Source organism: Crocodylus siamensis, chromosome 13 (genome assembly GCF_052110815.1).
Source record: "Crocodylus siamensis isolate JL-2025a chromosome 13, ASM5211081v1, whole genome shotgun sequence".
Classification (NCBI taxonomy): Eukaryota; Metazoa; Chordata; order Crocodylia; family Crocodylidae; genus Crocodylus; species Crocodylus siamensis.
The window spans coordinates 35,240,585-35,262,889 of NC_143407.1; the positions used below are offsets into that span (position 1 = coordinate 35,240,585).

General features: G+C 50.3%; 1 protein-coding gene across 2 annotated transcripts in view; it reads right to left on the minus strand.

Moving 5' to 3' along the window:
- Nucleotides 1-1,329: 1,329 nt before the first annotated feature.
- Nucleotides 1,330-22,305, minus strand: part of YPEL2 (yippee like 2) — a 38,289-nt gene continuing 17,313 nt past the window's right edge. For both annotated transcript variants that reach the window (XM_090025946.1, XM_090025945.1), the window contains 3 exons: nucleotides 9,561-9,604; nucleotides 8,530-8,638; nucleotides 1,330-7,524 (listed from right to left, as the gene is read on the minus strand). In XM_090025946.1, coding sequence (XP_089882072.1) covers nucleotides 7,435-7,524; nucleotides 8,530-8,638; nucleotides 9,561-9,604 — 243 coding nt within the window. In that variant the 3' untranslated portion in view covers nucleotides 1,330-7,434. The remainder of the gene's footprint in view (nucleotides 7,525-8,529; nucleotides 8,639-9,560; nucleotides 9,605-22,305) is intronic.

Here is a 22,305-nt window from a genome sequence, read left to right on the forward strand (position 1 = left end):
CCTGAAATCCAACAGTTAATGGCAGGCCTGTATCCATTTGGCTGATGTGTCCAGGTAGCGACAGCCCAGCACGCCACATCCTAGTACCCCCGTTATTTTCAGAGCTAGGGGTGGAGCACAAGGGCGACCTCAGCACTCTCCAAACAGCCCAGAGCAGTGATTCTCAACCAGGATGCCATGGCACCCTGGGGCGCTCTGAGATCTTTTCAAGGGTGCTGCACAATGTTAGCACTGCTAGGTGCATAGACACAATTCACCAGATAAACAGAGATTTCACATAGGAATCCATAGTGTTAAAAACAGTCTGAGCTGCTGCTGTTTCTCCGAGTCCTTTGCAACACAAGAATTGCTCTATTATTTTTCTGCAGTCAAAAAAACAAGTGGAAACTAAGAGCTGGCATTGTCTGAGTATATCAAGGGGTGCCTCATGTCTAAAAGTGTTGAGAATCGCTGGCCTAGACTAACATACTGCTCAGACACTGATCCGACAGGGTTTCAAATGGGTTTCAGAACTGAGCTCAGCAAGAATCGGATAGATATTAGAGCGCTCACCCAGGGCCACAGAAGCAAATTTGGCATTTAAGTTAACAGCATTAAATCAGCTGCGAGCTGGCAGGTTGTGGTATCACCCAGAGGGAGGGATGACTCATAAAGGGACCCGCGCATGTGTTTGAAGCCAGCAAGCTCCCTCCTTCACAGGGTTTGCTCAATGTTTTAATATTTAAAATCCTCCCTCCCAGTGAACCGTTTTCTCCCTCAAAATTACAGCCCAGTTCTTTCAGCCAGCAGGGCTGATCTTAGCTTGCTTCCTGCCACGGTTACTTCTGCGTGTGACCCTGGGAGGCCTCTCTCCTTTTCAGCTCTCATGGCCCCCTTTCTCGGAGGAGAAATTCTCCTCCTTGTGCTACTCTGATAATTCACTCTCCCGGCGTGGGCCTGACCCCCTGCCGTCTGCCAATCTGGGCACAGCCACGCAGCTGTGTTGAGAGAAGTCTCCCCCACAGGAGCACTCCTGGGAGCTGGGTTGCCTGGCAAATGGGGCTGGTGAACATCCAGGCTGGCCATTGGAAAAGGTGGAAGTTATAGCTACAAGGGATTGCACTTACGGCTGGGCAGAAATGGGGATGAACTGCAAGGGGCAGGCATGACCCCAGCTCGCCCGGTTGAGGGCATCTAGACTTAGATCCATCTCTGCTTTAGGTGGACACTGGGTATTGTCCCTTCTGCCCGCTCCCATCACCTCCTGCCTTTCCCAGCCTCCCTGCCACAGCCCTCCCCTTGCTATGGAGAGATCACCTGAGGCCTGGTCCCTTCTCTGGCCATTGCCAAACCATCCCAGCTCACATCGTGCTCCCTGCGAATGCCTGAGGGCACCCCTGACCCAGCTGCATCAGCCAGACGTCTTGTTCTTCTCTGACTGGTCCTTGGTCTCTGATGAAGCAGGGCGGTGGCTGGCTGGGCCTGCGAGGGAGAAGTAGAAGATCTGATCCCCCTCCCCTTTCATTTTGAAGACCCCAGGAAGCAGGTGGGGCATCACCATCCTGCCTTTTCTGACTTCTCCTCAACCTCATTGAGAACAAAGCAAAGGCTGGAGAGGAGATGAGACCCAGCACAGGGGAGTCTTCTGTCACTATGGATACAGCCTGAAGCCTGGGTACCCAGCAAGGTTTCTTTGCCTAAATACCAGGCAAATGCAAAGCTACAAGCAGGCAAGTGGAAGGGCAGGTTCTCTGTAGATGGAAGGGGGAAAAAAAACAACACGGGAATTTTGTAGGGAGCACTCCTGAGAGCATCATGCCCATGGCAGTGCCAGGCTTCCTGGAGATGCTCAGCAAAGAGACAGGGACAGAAGCCAGCCAGAGCCAGGTCCATTCCCAGCTCTGCCACAGATTTACTGTGTCACCTTTGGCAAATCCCATTGCCCCTCACTCTCCCCCAAGTGGTACAGCAGGGTCAATATGGTCAAACAGGTCCACGCTCATTGTTATCTTGCCTGGCAATTGTTCTGCATAGTCCCCTAGGGGCTTGGACCCCATCACACAAAACCATCAAGGGAGGGTCCCCGTCCCCCAAGGGCTGCCAGTTTAAAAGGTGACAGTGCAGGTGATAAATACAACATAATAATGACCTCTGACTATCTTTAAACTAAAAAAAAAAAAAAAAATTACCAGTCAACCAAACGTCTCCTTGCCTTGATGCCGACTGGTACAATCAGTCCCTTTTGGCAGGTCTTCACTGGTACACGATCTTGGGAGGAAAAATAGAGAAGCAGGTCCATGGTTTTAATATTTGAAAACTTTATTTTCTCAAATGAGCACCAACACATATTGTAAATATGACAAACAATACGCCTCCCTCTAATACTGAAGAACTATGTACAATGTACAAATACATGAAAAAGTGAAAACAAATTATTTGAAAAAACAAACAAACAATTGCATTTCTCACCAAAGCAAATGACCTGAAAGAATATGCCAAAAAATAAAATTAAAATAAGATCAGAGAAATGAAAGTATACACAGTTTGTAAACACGAGAGCATCAACAGACAGGCTGGTATCGGAAATATCGTCTCTTCATTTTGTCAGTGGGGAAAGCATTCCCATTTCCTCACGAGAAACAGCACAAAGGAGTCCGTAACAATGAGAATAGCTTATTTGTGATTGTACCTTACCCAGCGCCATACTGCTTAAACACGCTGATTTTGTTTCAGAATTAAATGCTCTGTTCAAACGCTTTCCTGCTTGCTCTCTGCAAGCAGAAGTCTTCAAAATCAACGCGGAACATTATTGTCTCCGAGCTTTCCCACAGCCAGCGGGAGGAGCTTGGAGCGGAGCTCTGCTTCTTGCAGATCTGTTCACCCAACAGGGGGTTTGCACATAACCTGTTCATCCAAGAACCACCTCATACAGAACCATGATGCTTCTTCCGAAATGAGGAAGTGCAATGAAATGCATGATTAATACACTCACATATCATTAGAAAAACGCATACAGAGAAAGTTCGTATTTGATCATCACAAGAACGACAAGTTTCATTTGCAGATTTTTTTTTTGTTTTTCTTTTTAAAACCTGTGCACCAAAGAGAGGAAAGGAAAGAGCGTGCGACAGCTACTCAGCACTGCAAACAGCTCCTCACGCAGCAAGCACAGTCCAGCGGTTTGTGCTGTTGGTCCACTTTGAGATCAACAAAAAGACCCAATGAAATACAGACAAATAAAGGGGGAGAAAGACAGAAAAGAAGACGGAAAATTAACTTGACCGCCAGAGATGTAAACGTTTACTGTAATCAGCACATAGAAGCCTGGTTTCAAAGGAAACATTGAACCAGGATCCCCATCCAGAAAGATTTGTTTTGTAGTTTCAAAATTTTGATTAGTTCAGTTTTTCCATCCCCCACCCGCTGCTCCCCCAAGCAACTGGAAACAAGGGATTCGGAGGTTGCCGCACAGATCCACATCCCCAGTTTACATCTTTGTTACTTATGTCGTTCTGGCCAATACTGGTGCAAGAGAACAGAGCAGGCCCACATGCTGCCATGAGATCTACTCGGGCAATCGCATCTGCCCAGACAGAGCCCCACTGACTTCCGCAGGGCTCCGTGTGGGACCTAGGGTCTTCTCTTGTACGTTGAATTGCAGGACCGAGGTGGGAGGCATGCAGTCAGGGAGAAGCTGAGGCATGTGAGTCACTTCAAACATGCGAGTGCTCTCACCTGTCTAAGGTTACACACCTACTTCAGAGCCTCCCTGGACAGGGGCCTCTGCTTGCAGCCTGGCAATGGCCTGTACAGGAGGGAAATTCTGTAGAACGGAACCAGAAATGATTCCTCTCCCCTACCATGCCCAGATGGAAAGTGTATTGACTTCCGAAAACAGCACGTAATTAGGATGGTTGTTTCCCTTTCAACAGATTTTCCAACAAAGAGAGAGGAAACGGTATAATTTATCAACAAAACAAAGCAGTGCTCTCCGGGAGGGGCTCCGAGAAAACAGCACCAAATATATTATTTTTTTTAAAAAATTAAATATTATTTACAAAAGTAGATTTCACAAGATAACACTCGCTATGTTCAGTATATATTATCATCTCAACAGCTAGTGCAGGGGGCGGGATTTCACACATGATAAACCACCAGGGCCAAATATTGAAAATCACATGTGTCTTTGGGGGGGCAAGGGGAGATGTGAGCTGGAGGGTGTAAGGACCCAAGGGCCAGAGCCACAGGAAATGGAGCAGAACGTGCAGCTGTTCCCACCTTCTCTGAAGATGCTGACCCTCTGGACTACCCTTCCCAGCATGCAGTGCTCCATCCTCATCTAGACATTTCATTGCCTCAGTGGGCCCAACCCTTCCCACCCTTTGATGGAAGTAACTGGCTACAGTTAGTTGACACGACCAATGGGATGCAGGTGGGGGGTTCTTTGGTTATGCTCTGACTATATTCATTTGCAAATCATCAGTTTAGAATGCACTGATTCCCATATCCTCTAGCCTCTAGATCTGGTCACTCTGTTGTGGTCATCAACTCCTAATACTGTCCCATATCTTAATACAGCAGGTTACAGATGAGTTAGCAGTGGACTTAACATCGTAAGAAGCACTTTAGGTTTAATGGACACATGGTGGACTACACACGTTAAATGAGCCTGGCAGGCCAGGATTACTCGTTGCCTCACACAGCGTATAAACACTGATCTGCAGCTAGGAGTGTGCGTGCACGCATAGGTGTGTAGGCTAACACACATTTTTCATAACAGGATTTGAGGCCAGGTTCTCAACTGTTGTAAACTGGGGTAGCTCCGCAGAAGGGAAAGCAGAGAATCGACACCGTCTGGCCATGTCCAAACTTACAGTGGTCGCCATTAAAAATACAACGCCCGTAAACGGTGAAAGAAGCACTGTGCAATCTTATCCATCACAGTTGTGTTTTGCACATGGGGAATGGCTTCTGCAGCTAAAGCCATGCTGCTGACTGCCCTGACCTTTAAAGCGTGCTGCAATATTCTACATGATGGCTGCAAAATACTACAGCTTACAATGGGAAGTGGCAGCATTGAGGCTAGTATTGGAGAGCACTGGGGTAATCTTTTTATAGGCATAGTTGGCTTTTTATTGGAGATCACTGTGCTGCCAACCTACAGTTGCAAACGTAGGAATGCTCCGCTCTCACCTTCGCACAAGCTGCTTTGGGCAGTCCCTTACTTTGCCCATTCCAATCAAATCTAACAACTGTATTTTCAGAGAAGAGGTTTTCAAACCAGGTAAATGACTCCCTGCTGGCCAAAAACAGTAATATATCCCAGCTCAATAATCAGGGGAAAGGAAAATACAGAGGAGGCCAATGCCAGAGGCACCAGACTGACAGAGAAAAAAGTTCTCGACCTTAATACCTCTCCCCCTCCCTTTGTGACAGTGGGGAATGAGGATTAAGGAAGCAGAGTCTGGCAGGAATGAGCTGAGGTGGTCTTGTTATGCAGCTGCATCAGGCAGGGTGAAGGCAGAAGCCACCCTAGCATGACCAAGGAAGGCATTAAGCCCATGACTTCCTGCAGCTGCAGTCAGTCTGCCTTATATTCCCTGCTCCAAGTCAGACCCACACACTGTCAGTGAGACGTGGCATGTGCACAAGCACTCTTCCCATGGCCCTATCAGGCTGGGGCTTGATCACAAGTACCTGACATGAAAGCCCAGTCCTGTTTCTAACCAGCTCTTCTGCATCCAGCTCTAAATATGCCTGTGAAGTTCCCCCTAACTCTGTCCACTTGGAACAGCTAGGAAGAAAAGATGCCATTAGGTGACAATCACCAGAGGAGCTGCGAACACCTGCACGTTACTCTTCCTGACTAGATTAAAAAGGATTTTCCCCCAGTGGATGAACCTACTTGAAAGAATTCCACAAACAAAAAGGAAATTTGCTCCGAGAGATAAAAACTAATTCAGCTAAACAGTCGTGAGTGATGCACCAGATCCTGGCTGGACTTTTGTGAAGAAAGCTTCACAATGTCATTTATGTGCAACACATCTCTTCCACACATACAATCCCTCTCCCTCACCAACAACATTGAGATAGTTCATTAAAATTAATAATCAAAACTTAAAAGAGCAGGACTTGTCTCTTGCCATTAGACATCCAACCCTCTTTTCCCCCGACAACTCCACGGCACGAATCCTATGGGGATGTCGAGTGTCCTTGCTTCCAAAGTATCACATCTTTTTAAAAACACTGGGGGCATGGGGACTTGGGGGATACATCAGGGCTTGAAATATCCACCTGTGCAAAATATTAGCAACTGCCAGAGCCATCTGCTGTCGCCTTGCATCTCCGATGGGTCACAGAGGGGAACTGATGGCTGGGGTCAAAACGTTTTGAGCAAAATCCTGTTTGCACATTTTTGTATTGCGTGTTAGGACGACTGGATCCTAAGCTGTAACACTGCTCTAAGGGCACGCGGTAAGGCCAGGATAATTAAGGTGCACCTTATAGTTCCAAGTTTGTCTACAACCCCCCATGCTTTCCTGTCACTTGCCCAACATGCACCTTGGTTCTCGCCTCTCTGTCATGCCTCCGAAGCCTAGCGCCAGCCTCTCCTACGTTACACTGTTTTGCTCCTCCTCTCAGCTGCCCGCAGGCAGGGGTGCTGAGGTCGCCCCAGCTCTGCTCTGCCAGGGTGATCTACCCCTTAGCTGTGGAAGTGGAGGAGGAGGATGAGCGCGTGGGGAGTCAGCTGAGCTGTCAGCCCCCACCCCGACAAGTCAACAAAAGGCGACCGTGCGGTCAGTACGAAACAACCCACCAACAGATGGTACTAGACAGCGGATTCAGGACTTGGCTGGTGGAGAGGGTTTGGTTACCACTTGTGCTCAGCCAGCTTCATCTAAGGCTCTGCCTTTGCAGCGGCAGGCTTGAGATTCAGAGAGAACACAGCTATGAGGTATTTTTCTGTCCGTTCAGACAAGGAGATCATTTCAAGCCTTAAAGGACTTAAAGGAAAAGCAGAGCTTCGTTTCTGATTACTTCCCCTTCTGCCCTCCCGCCCCCACCCTTGCTCTCCCCTCCTGCCCAAGACTCAGGTCTCCTTCCCACGCCGAGACCTTCCGATAAAATGCCGCCAAAGAAGCCAGCTTCAGTTCGCGCTTAGACATTCGTCAACATGGAATGCTGTCGGGCATTTGGTGCATTCTCTTAGCCAACGCCAGAACAGAGAGAGAAGCAGCCAGGGTCAACTCACAAACAGATACAAAGCAAAGAGACAGAGAGACAGAAATTTAGAGGCCAGTCACCAATAAGGATGGAGAAGGGTGTGAAGATGCTCCCAGATTGCAGAGCCTCTAAATGCATGGAACCAAGCGTTCAGTCACTCTCTCACTCTTGGATATAATGTTCGGTTGGATGGCATTCTCTCACACGCCGGGTTAGCCGGGCTCCTCCTGTTCAATCCCAGCCATTATCCTTGATCATGTGAGCTAGTTCAATGATGTATTTGCCTTCTTTATACTTCTGGCTGCTCTCAAAAGCGTGTTCCTGAAGAAAACAGAGAGAAGGTGGGGTCAAAAAGAGACCTGAGGGGTACAGAAAAGAAAGGGCAGTCGAGCGGCGAGGCCAGGAGGTTGGGAGTCCTGGGTTTGAGCCTCAGCTCTCAGGAGGCGAGAGTGTCTGGAGGTCAGCGCAGAAGGACATGAATCCAAGTCTGTGCCCAGGTTTTTGGGCATCTAAGATTCTGGCCCTCAGTAAACCCCTAGCTCGTCTGGACTTCTGTTCTCTTTCAGCCTCCTGTGAAGCCAGGGGGTTGCACTCTATTTCAACTGTGTGTAGCCTGTCATAACAAGAGACTGCTATGGGGCTGGGGTACCACTTGTACCCCTCTCTTGTAAGAGGAAGAAAGTGGCTATGCTGCTTGCTGTGAGCAAACAACTCTCAACACTCAGGCTCGGATTTGGGCCCCATAGGAGCAGTCCTGTTGTCGTCCCACCTGCAAAGAGTTCTGAAAGTAAGAAAATCCTTGGGTATCGCAAAGACTGCCCTGCAAAATGGTCTCCAAGGCTGGTCTGTGTGTGTGTGTAGCCTCGTGGGACACTTACAGAGCTCACACTTAGCAAATCACTCCCTGCCCCAGTGGACATAGCTCCCTGCGTGGAACAGCTGGGGCTTCCTGCCACGCTTAAAAGAAACTCTACCTTATTTCCTGGTGAGTCCCTGGGACAAGCAAGATGGAGCAATATCTTTGCCCCTATGGGAATGTTAAGGGATTTCCACCAAGACCAGGGCCCTTTGGCAAGGCACCGCATGTACCTAGAGGAAGAAACAGTCTCTGCCATGGAATGCTTGCAAATTATGTGCACTAGCCAGATACAGATGGCCAAGGAAGTGACTGACCCCAGGTCCCACAGCAGGTGAGTGGCAAAGCCAGGACATGTACTGGGGGTGGGTTTCAGACTTGCATGTCACTGCCCTGTGCCTAGACTGTGCTGACTCCTCACACATGTGCCTTAACGAAGGAACAGGGACATGCATGTCCAGGACACTCACGTATTTCCAGCCCAGCGTGGTTTTGCAGTTTTCACAGTAAATGTCTGCAACCGCATGTAATCCTGTTAGCAGCACCCGCTCCTCTGCTGGGCCGCAACCCACGTTAACTCTGGGAGAGAAGGGAAGAAAAAGAGGCGGCTCCATTAATACGCTGCTTTCACTATTGGATGCTGCAATGTCATTAATGGCCATTTTGTTGCAGGGCTAGGAAAATACAGAAAGGTGTTTCTAGCACTAAACACAACTGCCATCCCCAAGCAGCTCTCCTCTCACTGGGGGTTTTCTCCCTTTACACTGAACATTTTTACCCCAAAGCTGAGGACTAGAAAAATTCCAAGGCTTCCCCGGAAGACAAAATTGTCTGATGCTTCAGAAGAAAGTTTCCCATTTTAAACTGCCATGTGAAATGATGCAGTTTTTATTTTGATGCTCTCAAGTGGCAAAACAAAAATGTAGCCTCGATGCCCTTTTGCTCTGGGAAGCTCCATAGAAAATAGTAACTTTAACATCGTTACTTTTTTTGCAAAGGGAACAAATTGGTCAAAAAAAATAATGCTGGCCAGCACTAAAATATGCTAATACCTCATTCTGAACTACTACTTTATATTTACACACTTTGGCGTTTGGTGCTTACCGCATCCCCGGAGCAGTGAGTGATGTTAAAGTGAGCTGTTTTTTCCCCTCGGTGCCATGAAAAACAAACCACCTTAGCCCAGCCTTGTAGCTGAATCATAAGGTTATACAGTAGGGCTGGAAGGCACCATATGAGGTTATCTGGTTGAGCCCTCAGCCCAAGATAGGATCATCCTTGATATCATGAATATTAAATCACGTGTGAATCAGCGCTGTTTCTTTTCAACCATTCTGCAGCGCTGATGCAAGCTCACAGAGTCTGAGCTCTGCCTTCCCATTGCAAAGAAAGAAGGCAAATCCTTCTGCTGCTTTTATCTATGGGGTTTGAGCTTTTGGGTTTTTTGTCAAAAGTCTACCCCCCAAAGATGCAGCAATGACAGTTCTGAAGTTGCACTCACACTGAGTTGAAGAGGTAGGCTCGCCCTTGGCTTCCTTGAAAGGACTGAAAGGCAAGAAAACAAAAATTAGTCATTGATAGAAAGCTGCCCTGCATGGGAACATTCCCCACAACCTCCATAATGACCTCGAAGGAGAGACAGCAAGTTCTGAGAACTGCACATCATCAGTGTACCCTGGGAGGGAAGGCACCGAGTGACACATCAGGAGAAGATGAGAACAGATCAATGAAGGTCTGCCCTGGATGTGGAAAGCACCTGGTCTGTCTCAAGTTCTAACGGTACATATTTTAGAGGGAGCACTGGCAGCCCGCTGAGAACCGTACCTGTCTCCTACCGCCTAATCTGATCACCACCCACAGCCCTGCAAGCCCCCACAGTGCTCTCCAGCACTGAAGTCCTATGTTTTTTTTTCTGTATTTCACCCAAAGCAAATGCTGGTGGCTTCACCTTCCTGGTTTGAGAGAATGTCATCTTCCTGTTTTTCATGCTCTAGTTGAGTCCCATTTCTCATGGGCCCTCCACAAACTCAGCCCCCCATCAGAGCTCTTTCAGATTGCACTTCTATAGATAAAACCTAGTGTTTAGGCCTGAGATACCCCATGGTATCACTTCCATTTTCCAGGTGCTGCTGTGGCCTTTGTGACCAGCCAACTGCACCACTGAAGGAAGTGCTGAAATCTACATTATTTCTATTATCGTGATTGCAGTAATGCCCACAGGCTTTGGTCAGAGATCAGGCCCTCGTGGTGCTAGGTGCTGCGCATGCACACAGACAAAGACCATCTCTACTCCAGACAAGCTGTGCCGAATGTCCCCCAGACAGCACGGACAAGGTCATATCTGAGTCAGCCAGACTCCACGTGTGACTCCACGCTGTAGCCTTCGCACCCAGGGAATTTCTGGCTGGCTGTCTCCATCTCATGGAGCGGCCCTGTGGAAGAGCGTTTCTGCCTCTGAGCTGATGCTCCTAACCCCTGAGCTCAAGCAGCTTGAGCCTTCAGAGCTAGAGGGATCAAACACCCACCCTACTCCCAGAGCAGGGAGCCCTGCCTGGGATTGCAGCACACTGCGCTGCATGCAAAGACAGCGTCATCAGAAAAAGTCAATCTGACCCAAGATGTGTTCCTGGCCTGTCCCAGTTTAGCTGCAGGTGTTGGGAGCGAGTAGGTCTTTAAGAGGCTTATTTAGAGAGAGCCCTGACATGCCACAGCCTGCACGTGAGACAGAAAAGAGCAATTCACTGAGTAACAGATGAGATTACAACTCCCCAAGGACTGGGCTTGAACCCCCCTCTTCAAGAGTACAAGTGCAGTCCTCCCCCAGATCACTCTGTATGTGGTACCATGTGGTAGCTGGAGTCAAAGCAAAGGTCCGTGCCCACAGACATGCTGCGAGAGGCTGAGGACCACTGGCTGAAGAAGCGTGCGTTGGGCTAAAACATTGCCCAGGGACACACAGGCACCATGCTGCGTCCAGGACCATGACTGCTTGCCAGATCTGCTCAGGCGGAGCTGCCTGCTGAGATGATTCAGATGCTCCTGGAGGATATGCTGCTCCCAGGACGAGCTCAAAGACTGTGATGAGGAAGGAAAAACAGCTCTGGGCTCTCAGAAGATGCCCAGGGCACACCTTGCTCTGGTGAAAGTAAGGGATCCTGCATGCTGAGAAAGGCCTCTTTTCCCAGGAATAAGGTACACGACTCAAATGTGAATGAAACAGGGCTTATAAGAGCAGCTGCTTTCAAACTCTCTGCAGTGCTGAAGTCCTGTGCTGCTGTGATCCTCAGCCATACGGTACTGCCCAGCCCCACCGTATCTCATCCGACAGGGCTACAGCATGTCTGCTACCTTGCTCTCCACACTACTGGGAAGCAAACAGAAGTTGGATTTTAGAAGCTTGCTACCAACACCCGCTCCCCCACTGCAGGATTATTCTGGGTAACATTACTATTACCTGCTTCTTAACCCCACATTACAGGCCTAAGTGGTTATTTGCCAAGTTGCAGATGGGGTCCTCAGGTGGGGAAGTGCAGGCGGGCTCCACAAAGCAGAACGGGAACAGCTGAATCTCACTTGCCTTCCACTCCCTCCCAAAAGAGTTTTCCATAAACATCAAAGCAACAGCATTTGCCAGCAGCAGCAGCAGCCCTGGGAGCCGAGACTGCACTGGGACCAAAATAGGAGTTTCCGTTACTGCTGGAGACTGGGCAGTCTTCCATGAACAACATAAGCAACCACTAGGTGTTGGGTTGACAGATCCCTAAGCACCATCCTGCCAATCCCAAAGAGCCGTGGTGCTCATCTGGAGAGACCCCTCCTCCCACCATGGGCTAGGGCTCTGTCCCATTGGCCACTGCAGTCTATAAGGTCGTCACCAGCTTGAAGAGATCACCAGAGCATGACCAACTTCACCAGCGATCACCCAGGATTTTCCTGCTTCATGTCCAGCCACAGGCCACAGTTCTCACCCCAGCACACTCCCTGTGTGGTCAGTCCACAGACACCAGCACCCATCTCCAGCCATTGCCTACGGATGCGGCAGTCACCGATGGATGCTACCTTCACAAACAGCTTGCTGCCGCGACACAATCGCATCCCCTCGAAGGAAGCCCAGCTGGAGCTTTCTGACACCCCACTGCCTGGTACTGAGGCTGCTGCTGTTTCAAGAACGCTCCCTCTGGCTCTACCACAAAGACACAAGGGAGGCGATAACCACAGGTAGCTCATATTTGGGGCTGGGAAGGTATTTTCCATTTAGAAATCAAGCAACAAAGATGACAGGGTCGGGAGGCTCCTGTCCCAGTTCTTGCTGTGATCATGATGAAGACCGGAGAAAACGATCCCACGTAGGGCAGATGTGTCCTATATGGCCACCCAAGGCAGCTCTGCAAACACGTTTGCTTTGAGTCAGGATGCGACAGCCCGGCTCTGGGCTGGTTTCCCTGCTGCATGCCGTCTCAAGGCGGGTTTTGTGCAACAGAAACCCGGCCTTCTTGCTCTGCAGAATAACAGCTTCTGGCGCACACCCTACAGCCCAAAGAAATGGAAAGGATGGTTTGTTTCCCACTGAAAAGCCAAGCACATTTATTTTCTGCCTGCTGCCAACTCTGAGTCTGGTTGGAAACCTGGCCCACTTGTGCTGGCGAGCACAACTCCCCCACACCCTGACTTCTGAGCAGGGAGGGACAGATGAAAACCATACACAAGATCTTTCTCTGGACAATCAAAGGCAAAGTTCCCTCATGCCAAAACACCATCCTTCCCTCCACCTCTCTCTCATTAGGAAGGGCTAAATGCTGCTGTCTTGTCTATTACAGATGGGCTTCACCTGCAAAATTCACCTCTGGGCCCAGCTTCCAAATGCTCCCAAGGCAGGGGGTGCTGGGATCTGGGCAGCTTGTTCAGTGCTGATGGGATTTTCCAATGCCCCAAATCTCTGCCCCATTTGCAGTGGGTGCTTTGTTTGGCTCCTTGTCTGCTTTTGAGGAAAGAGGCACTACTCTGGAGGAGCTCGGAAGGGCTCTTCCCCTTCTTTCCATTGTGTCCCGTTCCTTCTCCATCACGAGTACTGCTTGTGCTTTCTGGTTCACGACTGTCAGCAGTCACTCGAGTCTGGACAGAAGAAACTGCATGTGGCCCCCGCATCCACCCATGCACAGCCCCCCCCCGCACACCCCTTCTTCTTGGCTTCGGAGCCAGGATTCCCAATCACTCCCTGCCTGGCTCAGCAGTCCCACACACTCAACACAGGGCAGGATTAACCTCGCAGTCTTTGTGCTGGCCCCAGACAATAGGGGAACACATTAACACTGCTCGCTGGAATCATTGGGAAAACCAAGGACCAGTTGCCAGGACTCCACATGGCCAAGCACTGTACCTCCATCTCTGCAGGGCACAACGGGAAAGAAAACGTGCCCCTTGGTCCGGCCAACAGCCTCCCCCACCACCCAGGCAGGCAGAGGGGAGATGGGAGGAGAGCAACGGGGCGACAGGACCCTGCCAGCTGGAGTCCCAACAGCTATTATTAGTTCGCATTGCACAAGCGAGATGAGCTGCGGGGCAGGGGAGGCAAGGCTCTGAGGACGTCAGCATGTCTCCTCTGGGAAGGCAGTCACGGCCCCTTGGCCGCTGAAAAGGGGGCTGGTTCCTCTGTGCCTGTGATCTCCCTGTTGTGGCAAAACAAGCAAGAAAAAAAGGACGGGGGGCAAGTTAGAGAGACCTGGATATTCACAGGTAAGAACTTCCTCCAAGTCAGAGACCCATATAACCCCCTCCAACCTTGCTCATACTCCTTCCGCCTTTCAGTGACTCGGGCCATGCGTGCACAGGGATTTGGTAGCTCTGGCTCCTGACTCTGCACTTGCCCTCCTAAGGAACAGAAATCCTGTTCTCATGCTTGTGTCCGGCAAGGAGGCGTGAGCGTGATCTAGACTTAAAGCTGATCTGAGGGGGTCACATGCAGGCTCTCGCAGACAAGGGTACATTATAAAGTGATCAGCGATCTGAGCCCTGCTGCTTCCTTACAAACCAGTGAAATCCCATTACTGCCCCCTTTGCTCCCCCAAGACCATGCCTGTCCTCATGGCATACGTGTCCATCAGATCTATGGCAGCACTGTATACCCTGGTTACTAGAAGCCCCTGGAAAATGAGCCAATACCACTAGTTTCTTGTGTGACCTAGGGCAGGTCATGACCTCATTGTCTCAACTCCACCTCTGTAAAGTGCCTGGGTATACTGTCAGATCTCTAGGGTTAGGATGGTTTCTTACCAGACACATCTACAGGGAAACAGAGGCAGGGAAAGATGACTTGCCCAGGCCATCCAGTGGGCTAGGGGAGAATCAGGTGGAGCAGCTACATCCCCACTGCTTCCCAAAGACACCACCTCCATTTGGACACTGCACCCATCACTGCAGCCTCCCCCTGCCAGCTAAACTTATTTAGACTAGCACCTGGCACTGTGGCAATGCTTTCTTTCAGCCAGGGACTTTTGCAGACAGAGCCCTGTGATCCAACCTGTCTCAATCAGGTGCTGTTCTTTGTCCCCAAACTAGCACCCGCTTGTCCCTGAACTTTGGGGTTTTAGGAAAGCAGTGGATGCATTAGTAAAATCCACAAAGGCTGTCCTCACTGTGGCTTGAGGGTGTGCAGGCCCACAACAGATAGCTCACTTTGGTGTCATAGTTTCATAGTTTCTAGGGTTGGAAGGGACCTGAGCAGATCATCTAGTCCGACCCCCTGCCATGGCAGGAAAGAGTACTGGGGTCAAACGACCCCAGCAAGATGTTCATCTACCAATGTCCAATGCTACCATTTGATTTCCAGGCCTAGCGTTATATAACGGGCTGGAAGCAGAATCTGTTTACCGTCTGCACCCCAGATCTTGGCATGTGCACAAAAAGCATTTCAGGGTGATTTTATTTTCCGCTTCCACATGCCCTTAATGTCTTTCCCAGCTGATGGCTACTTAACACAGAACACCAACCAGCTCCCCTCTCTCTGCAGCAAGCCTGACTGAAGCCAGTAATTGGAAATGCACCGGCTCTTCTCTTAGCTGCACGGAAGATGGGTCTAAAAGCAAGTTCCACCGCAGAAGCTTTCCCGCTGCTTTCCACGGTACCCTATTAACACTGGCAGCAACAGGTGTTTGCAGCTGGCTAACTGTCTTTGATGAGCCCTGCAGAGGAACTCTACCATAGAAATGCCTAGCAGAGCTCAGATAGGGAAGGTCAGCGCAGCTGCAGGATTTGTGCTGCTTGGAGCTGAGAGAAGGATTCAGGCCTGTCTTTAATCAGAGCCCTCATACAAACTCCCTAGTGGCCTTCATCCGTCACTTATTCCAAGGCAGGCGAGGTGTTTCCATCGCAATATTGGCACCTCTTGCACCAGCAGTCTGCAGACATGGGCTTTACAAGCACCTTTAGACATCTGATTGTCAGTGAGCAAACACTGGTACTGGCTCAGATCTGGGGCTACAGCAGATAAAGGGCGAGAGTGCGTGAAGTCTTCAGTCAGTTCAGCCCGGAGCTGCCGGGCTGGATGAGCCTATAGCAGAGTGCAGGCTAGCTCCTGTTGGATGGAGTTCTTTGTGCCCCTTTCCCTTGTAGCCTCGCAAAGATGCACGCCAAGCGCAACGGTCCCTCGTCCCGAAACAGTCACATCGCCACCTCCCACTCTCTACGTCAAAGCACAACCATTAGCCGCTTTGTGCACACAACCGTGCCCTTTCCAAACTGGATTCCTGCACTGCAGAAACCAGCAGAGCCAACGAGCCGATCGGCAGCACAACCGAGCACCGGCTTGTTTGTGTCATAAATACAAAATCAGTGCGCAGCAAAGGATGCTCCATCAGCAATGCAGTCCTATTTATCAGAAGGATTAGTTCCCTTTCCTACCCTCTCCTCTCTCTTCTCCACCAGCCCCAGGCCTTCTCTGCAGCTAATCCATAAACAATCAACCTCGCACAGACAGCTCGGCCTTATGGGCAGCTTGCAAGCCCCACTGATTGAGAAGACTAAAATGATCCGAGAGCAAGAGATGCTCTTGCACCCTGTTTATAGCCACCAGAATGCTTAGCAACAGTACTAGGTGCAGGATCGTTTTGGGAGGAGATTACTTGGGAGTTGGGAATGGGAACTCAGATGGCAGGAAGGATGCGAGTGCTTTGCTAGCACCCATGTGTTGTGAGCCTTGGGACTGGGGGCTGTGGCACTAAGTGGGTCTCCCTGGTCTGTGCAGACTGCTCTCAACCTTTCCCGGGGAAGCACAACTTGCAGGAACTCATCCCTCTACTGCATCTGGCTGAAGAACCTCTGGGCCCCATTCATTCTTAACCACCCGACGGGCAGGGAACGGTCACGTTAAACGTTATGCCGACCCTTCTGCCTGTGCTGCACATGGGATGCTCAGGGGACCTGGCTAGGGTGCTGTTCCGCCCCACAGGGGTGACATGTCGGAACCTATCTATAACTATGCCCCTGACTATTAACCGTCTCACCCCAGGTCTCCAGTGCTACTTGAGCCTGCTGGAAGCGTGGAATTACGACCAAGTGCATTTCCAGTGGGATTCAATGACTTCAGCTTGGCCTGGAGTTCCAGCTGGGTATGCTATTCTCCTCACTTCCTGCCCCAGGCTGCCGTGCAACACCTCTGGACACAGCCTGCTGGCTCTTAGTGTCTCACCCCAGCAACAGATGCATTTCAGGGATGGATTATGTAATCCCTGCATGGTACCCATGTCTCAGGCTGGGAAGCACTGCTTTGTTACCAGCTGTAACAAAAGGCACTGTGTGTTAGAAAACTATGGCTGTTGCAGCCAAGACCCTTTAAAGCCCTCGGCTCCATCTACCCCTTGTGGGCAGTGGGTATGCTTTAGGAGAACAGCTGGGGAAAATCATCCTGCTGATAAGCACCTTTTGTGCTAACAGGAACAATCTCAGCACTTTCCCTGCACAGGATAGGTGGGGAGCGGCAGAGGCCAGCAACAGCAGAAAAGGTCTGGCCACATGTGCATGGAGCTGCCAGGCTATTAGTGGCACTCGTTCCACACCGGGGGAGCCAATTGCTGCTGTGTCAGACAAAGGCAGGTCTCCTGTGACATCTGTCAGGAGACTAAGAAAAAAAAATAAGTCTGCTTCCAGCAAGTGTAGCTAAGCTGATTTCTCAGCCAGGTGAGCTGGACAGGAACAGCAGAGACAATCAAGGGCCACCTCAGCCCTTATACCAGCCCTCACTGAAGGAGACTCCCACTTGTCAGCAGTACGGGGTCTATGCCACACTCGGGCAGACCTGCATTGCTTCCACCAGAGGAATCATTTCTCATAAGTGGGATCTGAATTCCTCTTCTCATTCTACCACAAGGAAAAACACAACCAGAAACCTCCAAATCTCCTAACTTAAAGATTGAAGTCCTTTGGGAAATCCTGTCTCAGACCCTATTAGGACTGCACTGGTCTCTATCCAGCAGCTTTTCAGTCATGTTACTGCCAAACCCAAATGGTCAAAAGTCCTGTGTCCAGCCTACCGGGTATCTGGAGAATGTTTCTAAAAATACTAAGATGGAGGGGAGGGGGCAATATATAAAACCCCAATTCTTTCTTGTTTTTAATGTGCCTTCTGAGGTTTGAAGGTTTGTGTTGGTCTCTGGAATCAGGACAGCTTTGTGGCTTCCTTAAAAAACAAACCAAAGGAAGATGCAATTCTCTTCTCTTCACCTGAGCCAAGGCTCAAAGACAAACCATTGTTACAAGGTGCATGATAAAAATCATGAGAGCTGGCAGCAATGGCTGGATGTCTGACCACTTTCAGGAGTATGAGGGAGGGGAAAGGAGTTGCATTACTTGTGAGAAAATGCCTTAACAACACACTGTCCCCAGCAACATCTCCATGCCAAAAGTGTTGCCAAGAGAGACAAGAAACAAACGGAGCTGTGCAGGTGCTGATAAGATGGGTGGCGAATTGTGAAATGCTGCCCTGTCCAGCTTGCTGGGCAGGCTCTCACACCCACTGTGGCTGGGGGTGTTTGGCTCTTGGGCAGACAGGCTGTATAAATGACTAGAGGGCCAGCACACAGGAGAAATTTTCCCATCACCAAATCAGTTCCTATGTCAGGCATTCGCATCAGGGGACGCAGGACTCCCGAAGGCTCGTTCGTAGCCAAAGAAACAGGGTGAAGAGCAAACCTCAGTAACTGGGGAGACAGCAAAGTGCTAACGACCATTTAGTGCGCAGCTCCGACTCGCCCCATCCTCCAAGCAAGCAGGGAGTCACCCAGCAGGCTCACGCTCAGCTCGAGCGCAGTACTGCCCACTCATGATTTTATCAAGAGTCTCACCCAGTTCAGGCTGGTTACAAAAGCTGCAGGCTACCAGGGGTGCGTGACTGCTGTACAATCTCAGCTTCTATCTATTATTTAAGAAAAGTACATTTCTGGCCCCGAGGCTGGTGCAGGGATAATGCAAATACGCAAAGACCAGAAGGCAAAGGCAAAAGGCCCCATATTTACTATTGCATAGACTTGGTGACTTTGGTGCCTGGGTTTGTGGGCTTTGAGTGCCTTGAGGTGGCAGTGCTATGCCCCCTCCCCCTTGCTCCCCGAGGGAAAGGAGAGGCTCTCAGCACCTTGGGAACACCAGTGGCACAGAAAGCAGGACAGCTGTGAGCCCGGTATCCTTCAAAACAATGCTGCATAGACAGGAAGGAGAAGGCAGCGGCTCTGAGCTCCGTCTCAATGCTCTACGCAGGCAGCTGAGAGTCCAGCTCCCCACGCAAAGCCATAACTCCAGCGTTGTGGGTGGGATGGGAATTTGGCCCAGGGCAGCCCCAGCCAGCTCAGGGGATTCAAGGCCATTCTTGCACGGCCCATTCTTTTTATGCTGACGGAAGTACGCCCCAAGTGCGCGCGGTGCACTCTGTGAGGACAGCTGTGTACTGACCAGCCTCAGTAAAGCACCTCCTGCATCAAGCCATGCCGTGGACTTCAGTCACTTGCCCAGTACCTGGGGACTAGGGCACCCCAGTCCCCGGGAAGCTGATGGAGCTGCAAGCAGTCAAGAGTTTCTAGCCATCGGCGCCCAAGGCAGGGACTGCAGCACCAGACGGCTCAAAGGGCACTTTGAAAAGGCACTTTATTAGTAGCAGCACTATTATTTACTTATGGGGAAGGATCTGGACAAACCCAACCCCCCAGAAGGCTCAGCTGCTTCTTCCCTGCCACAGAGAGGAATGAAAAATGCCTTTTCTTTTGGCGTGGCTGCAAGCATGGCAGCAGCTGCTGCTCTGTTTCCATTGCGAGTGTCGCCGTTTCCCTGTGGGTTGGCACTGGCTCTCACTGTGCAACTATCAAAGGCTGGGGAGTGGGGGCAGGGCCCATTTCCCATGCTACTGACTGCTTCACTATAGATCAGAGGCAAACAGAGGACCAAACTGGCATGGATAATGGAAAGTCCTAATGCAGTTATTTAATTAGGGCCATAATAACGCCTGCCTGCACAGTATCAGTGCAGCACCAAATTTTGTGAGTGCAACCAGGAAGTTAACAAGAAACACAATGTCATACTCACAATGATGGCAAGGATCAGCTCTTCAGCAAACCCTGGAGCTGTTCCATGGGTGGCAAGAAGGGAACATGCCCCTCTGCCAGGAAATGGGATGGACATGGAGCCAGGACAGCAACCTCCTCAGGCAGGGAAGAGGAGCAACAGAACAGCTCCCCTTGTTCAACCTATTGGGATGTCTCTGCTTTTATACCGCCTCCTATTGAAAAGCAAGGGGTTAGGAGTGCTCCCACTAAAGCCTTACTGCGATGCCCTGACTTGAGGATCAAGGGCGTCCCACACAGGAGTCTGGCCTTCCGGTCCCGGCAGCCAGCTTCTCTCCAGCTGTTTCTAACCAGCACTGTTCATATCAGGCAGAGCTCCCTGGAAAGCCGAAATGACAGCTCTCAGGGATGACAGGACCTCTGCCTTAGCCCCCTCTGTAACTGTGGGCAGTGGGGATGGAGACACAAGCACACAGCATGCTTGGAGAGAAGGGAACAGCAGGGAGTGGCCCTTTGCATCTGTGCTCAGCTCCTGCCAGTTTTTGCTCACCTGCCAGAGGAGTTTTGCAAGACCGATCCTCCGCTGGAGCAGCAGCAGCTGAGGCACCTTGCAGGGCTCACAGCAGCTAAAGTCACTCCCCACCCACCATCAGCAACATGCAGGGTACTGCAAGCCAGGCTGCTCAGAGACCTGCCCACTGCAGGCCAGAGAGGAATGGATCAGCAAAGCCAAAGCACTTCCTTGTCCTGGCGGCAGGTCATGGTACCCAGATCAGGATCAGGAATGAGACGAGGTGGGAAAAACAGCCCCATAATCCATTTCCTGCATCATGGTGATTGGTGGCTCAGTGTTAGGGCAGCGAGACATGCCCCCCCCCCCCCGGGGGCACAGACTTAGGTATAAACAGAAGTTGCCATGAATAATTGCTAAAACACTGCTTTTGGCAAGCCCTCCCCATCTCATGCCAGCACGCATCTCTTCATGGCACAGAAAGCAGCAAGTGCCCCACCCACCCACTTTCTGATGTGCGTGGCTCCATGCCCCACTCGCTCAGGGTCTGCAGCAGATGCAGCAAAAACACAGGGATGATTCACCGCCCTTCGGCCCTGGCAGCTCCCTGGAAAATAAATGGGAGCAATATTTTATTTATGCCCAAACCATTAATTCTCAGGCAGAGAAAGCGGCAGATCATGGGAGAGTTATTTCCGTAAAGAAAACGGCAGGTCAGAAAAAAAGTCCGCCCCCACCCCCCTCCCACCCCTAAATCCTGGTCATTTTAAATTATTCTGGATTTACTCCATCAGTCCCTGTCTTGAGCAGTATGAAATGCTGGAGATTCACAGAGCGTTTAATTGCTGTATAAACACAATTACCCAGGGAAATACACATTACCCAGGGCTCTTCCGATCAAACAACCAGGAGCTGAATAAATAATCACTGTGATCCTGAGTGCCTCCATGTCTCACTGAGGTCTTGGGAACTGATGGAGCTTGGCCACTTGCAGGATTAGGCTGATGGAAGATTACAGTCTCTGGAGCCCTCCAGCTGTGCAGGACAACAGTTATTAGCGACATTTAGTACTCAGCTCAGGTCTCACGTTCAGGTGGTTCCAGGAAGAGGCCTCAAATTGTTCACTTTATTCTCCTTTCTCCTGTCCAGCTCAGAACTAGAGAGAGACCCACCTGGCTCATACAGAATGACTTGAAAGTCGCACACTTCTGGGTCCCTCCTTCACAAAAACCCTTCTAAGTTTGTCACAGAAAACCAGGCTCAAAGAACAATGACTTTCTAGAGCACTAACTGGCTCCCTCCTCATTACTCACAGTCTGGGCTCCTGGAAGACTGACAGTTAAGAGCAGAGCTCCAGATAACATCCGACTATAATGATTAGGGATGAAATCAGAGTTGGAGACCAGGATGAAACATGAACACGACAACTAAAAATGGTAAAAAGAAACAACCAAAAACTGTGAAACTTGGGGGGGCTTATAAGTTCCATGACACGCAAGGAGGTGGACAGGGTGATCCTTCAGTCCTTCCTGGCCTTAAAACATCAGTCTACAGCTTGATCCTAAATCCCACTCCTCAGCCCTGCAGAAAGGGACAGGGCCTTGTTTTGCACTAGTGGAAGGAGAATAAGCGACCAGTTGGCTTTGTGCCGATACTTATTTTTCCAGTTTCTTCACCTGATAGCACCACACAATTTCCAGTTGTGCCCCTGAGAGATACTCCCTCGTTGATCTTCTCCGCTCCCCAGGGTAAGAGTGCTCAGGGGCAGCTGGTTGCATCAGGAAGGAAAACCTGCCAGTGCCATGAGATCAGGAGAGAGCAGATGGCTCACATGAAGCCTTTGGTTTCTGCCATGCAGGCCATTATTCCCCTCACTTGTTTAGAGTCCATTGCTGGTCTGAACCAAGATGACACGGGCATTATGGGCCCATTCCCAAGCTCGCTGAAGCCAGAGGTAAGGCACTGACTTCAGCGAGACTGGGATCTACCCCTGAATAAATTAAAAGGTGCAAGTGTCTAGGTTACTGTATCCAGGAAGCCAATAGCTGGATTTCTGGTACCTTCAGAGCACCTAGCCTCTGGTTGAGGTGGGAACAGCCTGCACTAGGATTTGTCCAACCTGCACTAAAAAAGTACCAATGACTGAGACTCTTTGGGAATCTGTTTCAGTGCTCAGCCCCCTCACAGTCAGGAAA